A 12,766-nucleotide genomic window follows, 5' to 3' on the forward strand; every position below is an offset into this window, starting at 1 on the left:
TTTGGTTTCACCGTCGTGTCAATCGTATACGAATGATCGTATACGACAGAATCTGTCGTCCATTTTATAGGGACAATCGCATTGACGTGTGCACAATGTTTGTCTAAGAAAAGCAGGTCAAGGATCTGCTGTTACCTAATTCTAATTTTCATTCGTAATTACACGCGATAAGTCATTGCTGGGGTAGAAAGGTAAACGCACCCTAATGGTAGAACTTTCAGTGACTTTCGTGCAGTTCAAAGTGTTGAAAGACAGTCGATTATTATTTGAAATGTAAGAGAGGTAGATAAAAGATTCGCGAAGATAAACGCGAATGAAATCGCTGGCCAAGTGAAGTTTTCAAATAAGAGCATCGAGAATGAAAGTAAGGCTTTTCCAGTCAGACATGACGGAACGTTATCGGTGCAATTGAGAGCGTATCAAAGGAAACAGCCTCGAAACCTCGGAACGGGGATTCAACGACCCGTGTCGAAAGATACAACAAGAAAATAAGACGAGCATCGCGATCGAGGCTAATTAACGGTATCGGCAAAAATTATCGCCGAAGGAAGCAGGGGCGCCGCGTCGGTCTAATTTTACGCCAACTGAAACGCGGATAAGTTAAGCGAGCGAAAGATAATCGCTAGCTCGCTTTTACTCCAACGTTAATAAATAAAACTCATCGCTTATTTCTTAAGAAAAAACTCTGTTTACGATTAGTCTATTCTGAACGTCTCAAGTTTCCATCGACATATCCAAGAAAATCGTTTATTCGAACCTTCAACCACCTTCCCCTTGGCCGTGGACTTATAATTGTTTATTCGATCGAATAAAAATCATGCAAGTTATACGACATCGCGAAAGGTCAATCAGACTGATACCAATGCACGCGCTCGAGATGATCTCAACCGTTTCCTTATCGGTTTCTCGGAAGATGGGAGAAAAATCAGTGTCGAAGGTCAACGCATCTAGCATTCCCGGCCTTTGCATCATTATTACGCGCGATTACGAGGCGAGGTTGCGCGTTTTGGAACTGGTCCAAGGATTCCTTGCCTTCCTCCCCTCGATCTCTTCTTCGCTCTGTCTTCTTCAAAACTGTGGAACTAATGAACGCGTAAACGTCCGCGAGCCAAACAAATCGACACGAACGTTCAAACGACGGATTTCAAATGTCTTTATTTTAATTTACAGACATTATTAGAAAGCCTCCTAATTGGGTGACTTTTGTTTAACCAGGTATCCGATAAATCAACGACTCTAGCGTAGATTGTCTCACGATAAGAGCAAAGGGCCTATAATCGGTCCCCTAGACGTGCATCCTTAGACCGCATTCATAATTCGAACAAACCCATGTAAGAAAAGATTCTTTCGAACAGAAGCTTTTCGATGAATTTGGAGAAAGTTTACAAGGGTTCGTTGCGAATGTAGATGTGAAGCTTTAGACGAGCAATCGTGTACAAGAGCCACCTCTCTCTCCTTGTTTCTCGTTTTCTTTTCATCAAACAGGCGATGCCCACGCCGTCGGTGTCCCTTCAACGGAAGAAATCGTTACCGGATGTGGCTCAACCGATCCAACTGACTGCGACGGCACCCTTGTCCAGGGAGGAAGTGAGCGTGTTGAGCAGCATGAGAAGGGAAGAAATTCGTAGACAGATCGACGAGAGCGAAAGGCTCAGGGCCAATCCTCTGCTCTACTTGGTCAGTCCTCAGGTTAAAGTGAGTATCAACCCCGGATAGTAGAGTATCTACTATTTTATTGGATTATTTTAACACGTCTAGCACGAATCAAAATTTTTCGTTTCATCGGAAATATATTAATCAATGCTTCCATTACGGTATTATTAATGACGTTAATCTAACCTCGATAGATTAGCGTTGACAGAATGAAGAATAGACGTATCGGTGGTAGAAAAGGGGAAAATCAGAGATAACGGGGACAAGGCGAGTGTAATTAGGGGGACCAGCTATCAGCCTGCTCAACCTTCTTTCAAAGTTATCGTTGTTTCTACTAATGATTTTGTAACCTCTCTAGATAATACTGTCAACGTGCATTAAAATGCTTATTCTACGATAAGTACGATTATTAAATGTAACTAACAAACGCAAAGAATATTTGTTACACAGAGTATCCCAGTAGTTATGATGATACAATCAGAAAGAGGTAAATTTCAATTCCAGGCTCAATGCAAATATGTACACAAGTTTGGTAATTGTAATTCGGTAAACAAGTATTCTAATTAAACGCTCGTTCGATAACAGTACATATCGATATCAGTGCGTTGAAATTAAACAAGCCACTCATTTTCCCGGATGTCGTCCAATGAAACGAAGTTTTCCCGCGAGGAAATGCGTCCGACCATCCGCGATCGCGTTCAAGAAACGATAATACATAAAAAGAAAAGGAACAACGACCTCGAGGAATCAAGATCGCGATATTGCGTAGAACGCAGAGAGAATTAGACGTAATACAAGAGTGGGTGACACGAGGCCTTGGAACGAAAATCGAAGAGACGGGGGAATAAAAGAGCTGATGCTCGAATCGACGACGCAAAAACATCCTTATCAGTTGATTACAAGAGTAGGTCGCACGCGTATCGATACGTGATTATAACCGTCTGATCGGCCGGCGATCGTTTTCAATATCCGTTCCACCTGACACCGGGGCATATTTTGCATTTCAAGCGTAACGCGGAAGCAATCGATCCTCTTTAACGTTCGCTTCTCAATTAAACTTCGATAGAATCGACTGATTCACTCGTACAATAACGAGGAGCACATTTTATTTATCGCTTTCTCAACTTCATCTTTACCGAAGCAGAGGCAAATTCGCGAAAACAACAATACGATTTGCAAATATGAATTCCAGCTAGCAGCGTTATGAAAGCAATCTGCGGCTGTTTAAGTCGTCAATTCCTTAACCGGCGCGGTGTTTAGAATAACATTATCCTCGTGTCATGAATCTTTTATCAAGACACGGTTAATTTATTCCGCTTTTTATCGTACGACGAAGCTCCGCCGATTGTGGCTGGAACTTTCGCTTGATTTACGATTCATCCGAAACTCGTAAACGAGACATTGCCAACCCATTCGATTATCACGTGGTTCTTTCAAAAGATAGACTCTACGCGAGAATCGATTAACACGTTAAATGTCAACGATCTTCCGCGGTATTTTTAACGGTGATTACAATTTTGCAGGACTGGTTCTCGAGGCAGCAGCTAGTGATGCTGGTGCTCTTCATCAACATATCCTTAGCCCTGATGTTCTTCAAACTGCTGACGTAGCAGCCAGCCGACGATTGGGTTCACGGACTCGTACTGGACGTGACCTGAGACCCGGGGGCGTCGCGACGCCCCGAGTCGTCACCGATAACCGACGTTCAATCGACGCGAGAGCGACAAAGAAACATAGAGGGGACGACCGAGTACCCCTCGAAGGCGAAATCATTGAACAGAAAGAGAAAGAAAAGGAAGCATATAAGGAAAAAGAAGAAAAAGAACCGCTGAAAACGGCTTTCGAGCAATTTCACTCGGTCCCACGTTAAGCTTGGACAAGGACACGCTGGGCGAGGACCTCGACATTTCACGTGGGACGAGAAGACGAAGAACAAAGATAGGGAATCGTTTCGACCAACTTCCGGGCACTTTTTTAAAACGGACGAACGATTGTCCGAAATATCCTTCCGGTAGTAATTTTGTCGACGATGCGAGGGTTCGATTTGCTGGGACTTCCGGCGAGGAAGATAAAGGATCGGCTGAATCAAATTTTTTTTTTTTTTTTCGTCTGAAACACAGGGGTACCGACCATAAGACGCGGTCATCCTGTATCGTACCTATTTTTACACCGAGTATTTTAATAATAATAATAATAATCGACGATGACGATGATATATTTGTACGAGCTGATCGCGTCGTTGATCACGACCGAACCAGCTCAAAAAACACGCTGCGCACACAGAAAAAAAGAAAATAACATTTTCTCTATACACATTTTCCTGTTCTTAATCGACGATCGGCTCGAGCGCAGTCACCGGAAGTCGGCAGGATTTTTATATACGATGATAGAACGGCTAGAGTGAATCGTTTGTCAAACGGAGCACATGGTATACATATATGTATTTTTCAAACGGTTGTTGTTCTTATTTTTGTGTCGCTCGAAAATGAAATTCGAGACAGGCTCGCGCGAGAAATGTCAGCCGAGGATAATCAAAGATTGCGTTGAATTTCCGATTTCTAATTAGAATTGTTACACGATTTCTACGAGTTTTTGAGAATCGACGGAGGGGAAACGTACGTGAGGTTTACGTTGTCGCGTGATTCAAGTTACGATATATTCAAGTGTTATCGATCGTGTACGTGTATGAGTGTTACGTGGATATACATATATATACATGTATGTATACGTATTAATTGTAATCGCTTCGTTTACGAAGTTGTTTTCTTTCGTGTAACCATATGCCTTCCACGCGAAATTGTACATAGCAACGACACATTATCTCCTCCGATTTTTATATATGCACACGTGGAAATTTCTCTTCGAATCGTGGCGACGAACACCGCGATACATGTAATATAGTATACGTTGTTTAACCGTGATTGCGAACTTGTTGTATCGTTCGGAAATTGGAGAAAAAAAATCCGAACGATTGTATTTTGGAAGAATGAAAGAAAGAGAGACGTTCTTTTTTGATATTGTCGCGATGATCAGATAGAATTTAATCGCGAATTAACGCAAGTTTTTACAAAGAAAATCCGCTTGTGTACAGATTTTCAGCCGCGTCAGGCTGTGAGTTTTTGAAGAGAGAATGAAATTTTGACGGAAATTTCGACGTGCGAATTTTTATTCGAACTCCTTGCGCTCGAGCGATCGCATTTTTTCTAGCCTCAGGCATAGCTTGTATATCTCTAGATGAATTTGTAAATAAAACAAAAAGAGAGCGTATAGACCGCGATCGACGCAAGTTAATTGAAATCAGGCCTGAGCAATTCGTGTTCTTAAAGCAATTATCGGAAAAAATAAAGGGGTAACAACCACTCGGGTGGTGGAAAATTGAATTCTTTATTGCGACAAAGTTATAAGAGAAAATTTAGGTTTTTGCCCTTAGGGTACAAATTGCCCAGGCTTGGTCTGAATCGAAACACGTTTGGCCCCTTCGATGCTTGACTATTTTTCCAAACCAAAAATCTACTCTCTATTTTCATCCTCCGCTACGATACATATACATATTTTCCTCTTTGTACCTAACTTTAGCGGTTTCACAAAGCAGCTCTAAGTTAATTTGCTCGGAGCGTTAGGATGAAAATAGAAGTATTTGTACCGTGCATTATTTGTACGAATCTAAAGATGATTCTCGTATAATATTGTCTTCGTCTCGACAAAATTTTCATCGATACTTTGAGAAACAAGGAACTAGGGTCGAGACGAGGGATTGAAATAGGGGCGACAAGTATCTTGTATCTTAGGAACGAAGTTATGAAAATTATGAACTGATCGAAGATGTTTTTTGTTACGAAGATCGTTCGTGTATAAATATAATTCAAGCTACTTTTCGAAGGCGTGATCGTTGTCACGGAAACATCTATTGTGTATATATATATATATATTGCAATTACGTGTATGAATCGATGAACTGGTATCGAAGAGGACAACTTGAAAATTTGATAACGTATCTGAAAGGCAGAGAGCGTGTGAGCAAATGATAAGAGAGTGAGAGTGAAAGTTGTTCGAGACTTTTGGAAGAAAGGAAGAAAGAAAGAAAGAAATTTATTATTGGAGACGAATCCAATATGTATCGAATGCGTTCTTCATTACACTCATTATTGCGCCGTGAGAAAGAGAGAGAGAGAGAAAAAATGAAGCCATATCATACGAATCAAAGGGACAAATTTCTAATATTGTATAGAAATGAACAGGTGTATCGAGGACGAAAGGATAATCTGTTTCGCTATTCGATTGTTGATCGTATTATATCACGAAGAAATCCACGGTAAAGGATCGTATTGTATATTTTACTTGTTATCTCTTTGACTATTATCGACAGTTAGCATATCTCGTTATTATTGTATATTATTATTATTACTATCATTATGGTTATTACTATTATCGCTAATTATTCATTATTGCCAATTTATTATTGATCGCGATTATCGCCATCTCATGATCACCTTTAATTAATTATTATTCTATCGAAGGCTCGAGACGAGCCAAACCCTGGCGTAAGAGGAATTTTGTTACCTTACGATTATATGAAATCGTGACGAAGAAAAGAAAAAAAAAAAAATAAGAAACGAAGGTAAAAATCGATTCACATGGGGCCCACTGTCGTTGTTGATTTGCGAGAGAACAGTGCATTCAATAAAACTTCTGTATCATAAACGACAATCGATTTGTCTGACTGTTGCACGAGTTATAACCATGTATTAGCTTATCAATGAAAGGAGGTAGATAAATTTGAAAAAAAAAGGAAAACGAAGGGAAAGATTGAACGAGGCCAGCAACTTTTCGTACCTCCAACGAGAAAAGTCGATGGTGTTAAGAAACACCGTTTCATGTTTCTCTGCCTCGAATACAAAGTTGCGCGACAAACGTGCGGTAATTGCACTGTTGCGTACAAGGTCGGTTTTGCATAAAACCTCGGTAGTATCCTCTAACTTTCAATGAGAATCATTCTGTCAGCTGGTTAATTAGTAAAAATTGTTTACCTAAGGCTGTTCGTTAAAAATGAAACACTCCCGAAACGATAGAATCTACTTCCGGGTGGAATTCTTTCTCGCGCGTATCGTCGAGTGTCTGAATAGAAGCGTGCCGATAAAAAGATAACACGAGTTTTCGCGTGCATCGCGTCGATCACGTGTTTCCTCTGACCTCACAACGATGCATCGTTCGCATGGCTCGTGTTATGCCAGCGAAACAACACGAGCGAATCCGATATCGGCACGAAACACCTATATATACACGATGATAAGGAAAGTCGAGATTGATAGTTGAAACGTGAAATTTAAAGAACGATTTAAAAAATAGTTTAACGTACAAAAATATTTTGCCATATTTTCGGTCATTTCTCCAATTTCTTAAAAGTAGAATTCGGATAATTTTGAGAGACTCCAATTTTTCGATATTCAAAAAATGATATACCATTTGCGCAACATTTCAGAGACAAAGAGGAAGACGGATGAATGGTAAGCGGAAATGATGGATTATAGCCTTGGTTTCCTCCATTCGGATGATAAAAAGAATAAAGCTACGGTTAATCCAGCATTATCACGATTGCCGAGTAACAGGCCCGATAAGACAATCTCGAGACAAAAAGTTCTACTTTTAACCGATGAATAACTTCTGCGAGCCGGACAGACAGATGGTCGTCGATTCGTCATTGTTGCAACGACCGTGACGAATGGAAACGATGCATCGATAACTTTCCTTACTCGTGCGTTTTCTTTTTCTACGATTCCGTCGCGCATCGCCTCGTTTGTTCCGCGTTCTATGTAGAGACGCGCGCGGGCGAACTGGCGGGCTCGTGGCCAAAAATATTTGAATGGCCGAATATAGAACGTCTTGTGGCTTTCGACGGGGCTAAAGTTCTATTGCGCATAAGATTCTTTAACAGGCGAACGTGACATTATCTACGTCTCTCTCGTTAAAGCATTTACCGTAGAATGATACATTGGTCAAACTTTCGGCTAAAGAAATATGTACTTTGATCGTTATCACGGCTAAAACTACCCTTACAGAACACCACGCTTATTTCAATGATTTTGACATATCGATGTTTCATTTATTTCATTCGTATCGTTATTCAAATAAAAAAAAAATTTTATCTGGAACGTTGAAATGAAATTTGTTTCATTTTATAGCGTATCCTCGAACGGAGCCTCTTCTGTCGCGCTTTATGAATATTAATTTACCGTTCGCGTAATCTGAACTTATATAATCATCGTCTAACTGCGATAACGCGAACCTACCGCATGCCGCTCTTTGATTACAGACATTTGTCAGCCCCTGTTCAACCAAACGCGTTCGTGTAATCTTTCACCGGCTACGATAACAAGCGAAATTTTGTGTGCCGTTGGATTTTATACTCGTGTTATCTGAACATCGTGGAAATTAAGCAAATAAAAAAGAAAGAAGAGAAAATAGGAACACATCTTCGATCTTCGTTACGTGTTTTCAGAACTGTTAACGAATATCCGACAACGCAGACGGAGCTTTGCAATATTAGGTCAAGAGAGAAAATGTCGAATCGTTTGATTCAATTGGACGAACGGTTGCCTGTATAGCGAAACTGGTAAGAATCCTGATTCAGCAATTCGATTGATTCGCAGAAAATTTCTTTTATTGCCGTTTCGGTTCATCTAACTCTTTGACAGGTCGCTCTAATTGCTACGATTTCGATTCGCCTGCATCGTATAAGCAAACACCATTTGCTTTAATAGCTTCCCAATGTGATTTGTTCGAAATTAGAGAGAAAGTTAAAAGGATCAAATCCTCGAGGCAAATTATCCCGCTTCTTACCGATATATCGATCGAAGAAATCGATGAATTCGTTTGATGTGTCATTTTGCAACCAGGAGATTTACTTTATCATCGTTCTGTCGCAATATATCTAACCGAGTTCCAATACGATGCATGTATATATGTATTTCGTAAATCAAACGAGGTACATCGATCAATCATGAAACATCGAACAAATCATTATGGATTTTTATTTCAAAACTTGGAACTTTCCAAACAAGTAAACAAGTATAATGATACAGTTAGAAGATAAATATCTAACAGCAAATGCATTATCAAGATTAATATACTTATCACTCGATTAAAGAAATTGTAATTTCTTTTAATACACTTAAAATCTACTTAAATCAACGTTAATACCTCTTAAAATCGGATAAGAAAAAATAAAAATAAACTAAACGAGGTGAGTATTTTTGATATCAAATTAAAATTTGCAGGTGAAATCAAAGAAAGCGAGTGGTTTCCAGGTTATAAGAAAGAAAAAAGTGCGATTTCTGATAATTCTTCGACGAGCAGGAAGTAGAACGCCTGGAACGACGCGTACGATCGGGTCAGTACGTTGACCTTAGGGTTCACGTAGATGTGAACGATAGAAAAATGTTCGATAGTTATTATGCAACCGCCTGGTAACAAGGCTGTGCCCTTTTCGTCGATTACGAGTGTTGCTGGAACGGGACGTCCGTAACTTGTAACATACTCGTGTATTAATAAGAGACACGCATCGAGTACACGTGCGTGTTCTGGCCTCGCTCTGACCACGCGCCTCCCGCATGGTTCTCTAGCGATTCGCGTGCTACCAAGCCTAACGAGAGACCTTCGTTCCACCAGAGGAAAAGAGAGATGCGAAAACGGCGCGTGTATCGGGCACACCTAACGAATCCACGCGATTATTCGATCCAAAGAGGTGCGAACGTTTCTTTTCCCTTTTATTGATTCAAAGTGGAGGCCAGGATGGGCCTGGGTCCTTCGAAATGATAACTTCGAAGTGACTCATAGGTGCTACGCTGTTCTTTTCTGTTTCTCTTCCGACCCTAATTCAATAAACTTTTGTTATTAGCTCCAAAAGGGGAACCCGTTGCGCGAAATACGTTTCGATTGATCACGCGAGAAAACTGAACGAAGTATGACAATTAGAATTGCAATTATACAGAATAATTAACCGGTCACTATGATTTCGACAGCCGATGCGACGAAGAACTAATCTGTTAGTTCCGTATAAACGTTTAGGAAAGATAACGATAATAGAGAAGATGTTGAAGAAATGGTTTGTGGTTTCAGCGTTATCAGAAATTACCAGCCCAAGCTGTCTTTCCCACCGCTTCAGGTTAACGAGTATGAACGTTCTCGCGGAGCAACGGAGAAAGTAGATTCGGCATCGATAAAATACATATTTTCACCGGTTTTCGCGTTGCTCGTTTTCGTTTTGCGCATGAAAAGCTGATCGTTCAAGCAAAGTTCACGTTTCACCTTCCTCAATTGCGTTTACTTCGCGCGGCTGTTGGCTGCGCGTTACATTTCGATCGATTTGCATATGGAAATGAAAGGAACAAAAACTCGTTTCACGCGGTGTATTACACTTTTTCTGCAATGATAATTGATCGTCATCGGTCGCGTTTGATAAAGAATCGGGAAAAACGGGGACCCGGTGTATAAAGAACGCCTGTTATTCTCCTTTCGACTTTCCAATCGTTAGAACCATTCGATTATGCAACATTTCGCAATGGGAAAATCGAGAAATCAGGCATCGACGTGCCGATTATTACGAGGCTGCGTCAAGGCTCGCGTTTTCACGAGAGGAAAATGATCGTTAACGATCCCCGACCGGGTAGGACTACCGGCACTGAATTGGATAAAACGATCCGACCATGGGGAAGCAATTTCTTCATCTATCCGCTTCGATATCGATACGCTTCCTGCGTAAGATTTCGACAACCTAATCACCATTTCTTTCATCGATAATCGCGAATTAACTTCTAACAAACAGAAGCGTTCATTCATTATTTACTTCTAGAAAAGAAAAGAAAAGAAAAGAAAAGAAAAATGATCGGCTATCTGCGTTGATTAACACAGCAAAACAATGTCGACGAAACAAATCATCTATATACGTACGTAGAGTGTTTTTTTTTATTGAATCGCATCGGTATGACTTGCGCGAAACATGACTAATCGTGAAAACCATTATCATCGTTGGTCATCGACTAAACCGATTGTATTCATCAATAACAATGCACAGCGGGGAGAGAAAGAATTTCCTCCCTTGCGCAAAGTAACCCGTTGCAAAGGTTCGATAGCAGGAGTACGCAAACTCGTGCGATAGATCATTGTAAAATTCATTAGGTTCTGAGAGGTCGAATTCCGAAAGCGTTCATTAATTTTCAAGATAGTATTTTCTTACTCGTTTCTATCGTTTCTCAAGTACAAGAATAACACGAATATTATGTACATATGTATAACAAAATATATCTTAATTTGCTTACGATTTCAAAACGTCATATGTGCAAACAACTCATGGACGTCTCGAGTTATGCAGACAAACTGAGGTTTGTCGTTTTTTAAAACATTGCAAATATATTCGACCTTACGATGTTTGATGCGAAGGAAGATATTCAAATGTTGGAAAGAAAGAAATTTTTCAAGAGTATAAGGAAAAATGTCTAAGGAATTATCTCATCGTTTACCATTGAAAATTTTTTAAATATACAAAATATTTGGTATTCCAGTAATTCGATTGCAATGCTAACTATAGAGAGGGGGAGGGGAGAGAATGGTATTAACGTGTGAAATATTTCTTATATGCAAAGCAACTCATACCCCTCGCTACGATATTTTTGTCATCGCCTCCTTCAGGAGTCCTTTTAATTCGAGATGCCAAAGAGTAGACGGCTATAATGTGTCTCTACGACTTTATCGTGTGCCACGTGTCGACGCACCTATATACACGCACACGAGATCGTTTCTATTGCGTCGGAGACGGGGCACGAGTTAACTTGTAGGAGTCACGGCGTAATAAATTCCTGGCCATACATTGACACCGCACGAGCGGACGAGCGGAAAATCGCGACAGAATTAAAATTCAGCTAGCCGCCTCGAGACGGCACGTTGCTAGATATAACTGTGCTTGCAATTTTCTCCTGTATCGATTCGAAGCTACGCGTGCAGCAGCGTGACAACGCTTCGCGATACGCGTTTACGGCTCCCGTTTGCCTCAAGCGAAAGGTGAACGATTCTCGGCCGAATGTAAATATTGTTATACGCTGTTCGATTCCGAGCGGATGACGCAGTTATTAAAGTCTAGTATTTACTACATTAAGAAGCGTCCCGATTCGGTCACGTACATATAACGACGTTTTTGTTCTCGAAGGAAACACAAGAGGCTGTTGAATAAACATAGCGTTACAAACTACGCAACGATCTTGACAGCTTACAAATGGCAACGGTTATTTTCGGCCGGCAATTTGTCATTTTTGTGAAACGTTTATAGCGTCAGTTTTCTACGTGATCAAAACATCGAAAGTTTCGCGCTGAATTCTTTTAATTTCCTTTCTGCGCGTGATGGCGTTACGATATATAAACAAACACGCCGCGTGCAAATTACGGCCCCACGCCAACGAGGCGAAATTTACATCATTCGATCCCTTTCGCAGCCGACTTCGCGTGAAGAGTTTCCACACGGAAGCAACAATGGCGGTGGATCACTTATACTTCTGCGCATGCGTGTTCTTACGGTGCATCGATGGCAGCACTGATGCTTGTTTTAAAAGCGAAATTTACACGAATATCTATTCTAATGACTCCTACTTTCTCAATCACTGATTCAAATACGATCAGCCATTACAAAAATGGCATATATATATTCCAAAAGAAACTTTAATACTCATAGTTCATGACTCTTATAACTACGCAGCTCACATGCACGTACTACTGATCCAACCAAATTATACTTAATATTAGTTAATTGTTACTTACATGACAGAAGTACGATGTACCAGCCCACGTGGACGCTGCAATTAGTCCATGGAAGCACAAAAGTAACCTCGATATCGTTCACGACCGGTTGGCACACGAGACGCGGGTTCGACAACAAACTTGACATTCGTATGTCAGATACGTACGAAAGTACCGATAATTTAGCAAAATTTATGCACACACGGGTTACAGGCACACTCCAATGTTATTACGTATACACGGGGAAGTTAGAAACGAACGTATTACGACGAATTATTCGAAACGAAAGACGCGATTGTTCAAACTGCCGCATGCGTCACCCACGCCATCT

The 12,766-nt window shown here is 40.6% G+C and overlaps 2 protein-coding genes across 12 annotated transcripts in view; one reads left to right on the forward strand and one right to left on the reverse strand.

Moving 5' to 3' along the window:
* LOC117602501 (uncharacterized) overlaps window positions 1–6,266 on the forward strand; it is a 37,431-nt gene extending 31,165 nt beyond the window's left edge. For all 9 annotated transcript variants that reach the window (XM_034320614.2, XM_034320617.2, XM_034320620.2 and 6 more), the window contains 2 exons: window positions 1,486–1,695; window positions 3,177–6,266. In XM_034320614.2, the coding sequence (XP_034176505.1) occupies window positions 1,486–1,695; window positions 3,177–3,263 (297 nt within the window). In that variant the 3' untranslated portion in view covers window positions 3,264–6,266. The remainder of the gene's footprint in view (window positions 1–1,485; window positions 1,696–3,176) is intronic.
* LOC117602503 (breast cancer anti-estrogen resistance protein 3 homolog) overlaps window positions 1–12,749 on the reverse strand; it is a 103,837-nt gene extending 91,088 nt beyond the window's left edge. For 2 of the 3 annotated variants that reach the window (XM_034320625.2, XM_034320626.2), the window contains exon 1: window positions 12,457–12,749. In XM_034320625.2, coding sequence (XP_034176516.2) covers window positions 12,457–12,583 — 127 coding nt within the window. In that variant the 5' untranslated portion in view covers window positions 12,584–12,749. Of the gene's footprint in view, window positions 1–11,301; window positions 11,359–12,456 lie in introns of those variants that run through there. The other variant, XM_034320630.2, reaches the window with a different exon arrangement.
* Between the last annotated feature and the right edge of the window lie 17 nt (window positions 12,750–12,766).

This window comes from Osmia lignaria, chromosome 13 (genome assembly GCF_051020975.1).
Source record: "Osmia lignaria lignaria isolate PbOS001 chromosome 13, iyOsmLign1, whole genome shotgun sequence".
Classification (NCBI taxonomy): Eukaryota; Metazoa; Arthropoda; class Insecta; order Hymenoptera; family Megachilidae; genus Osmia; species Osmia lignaria.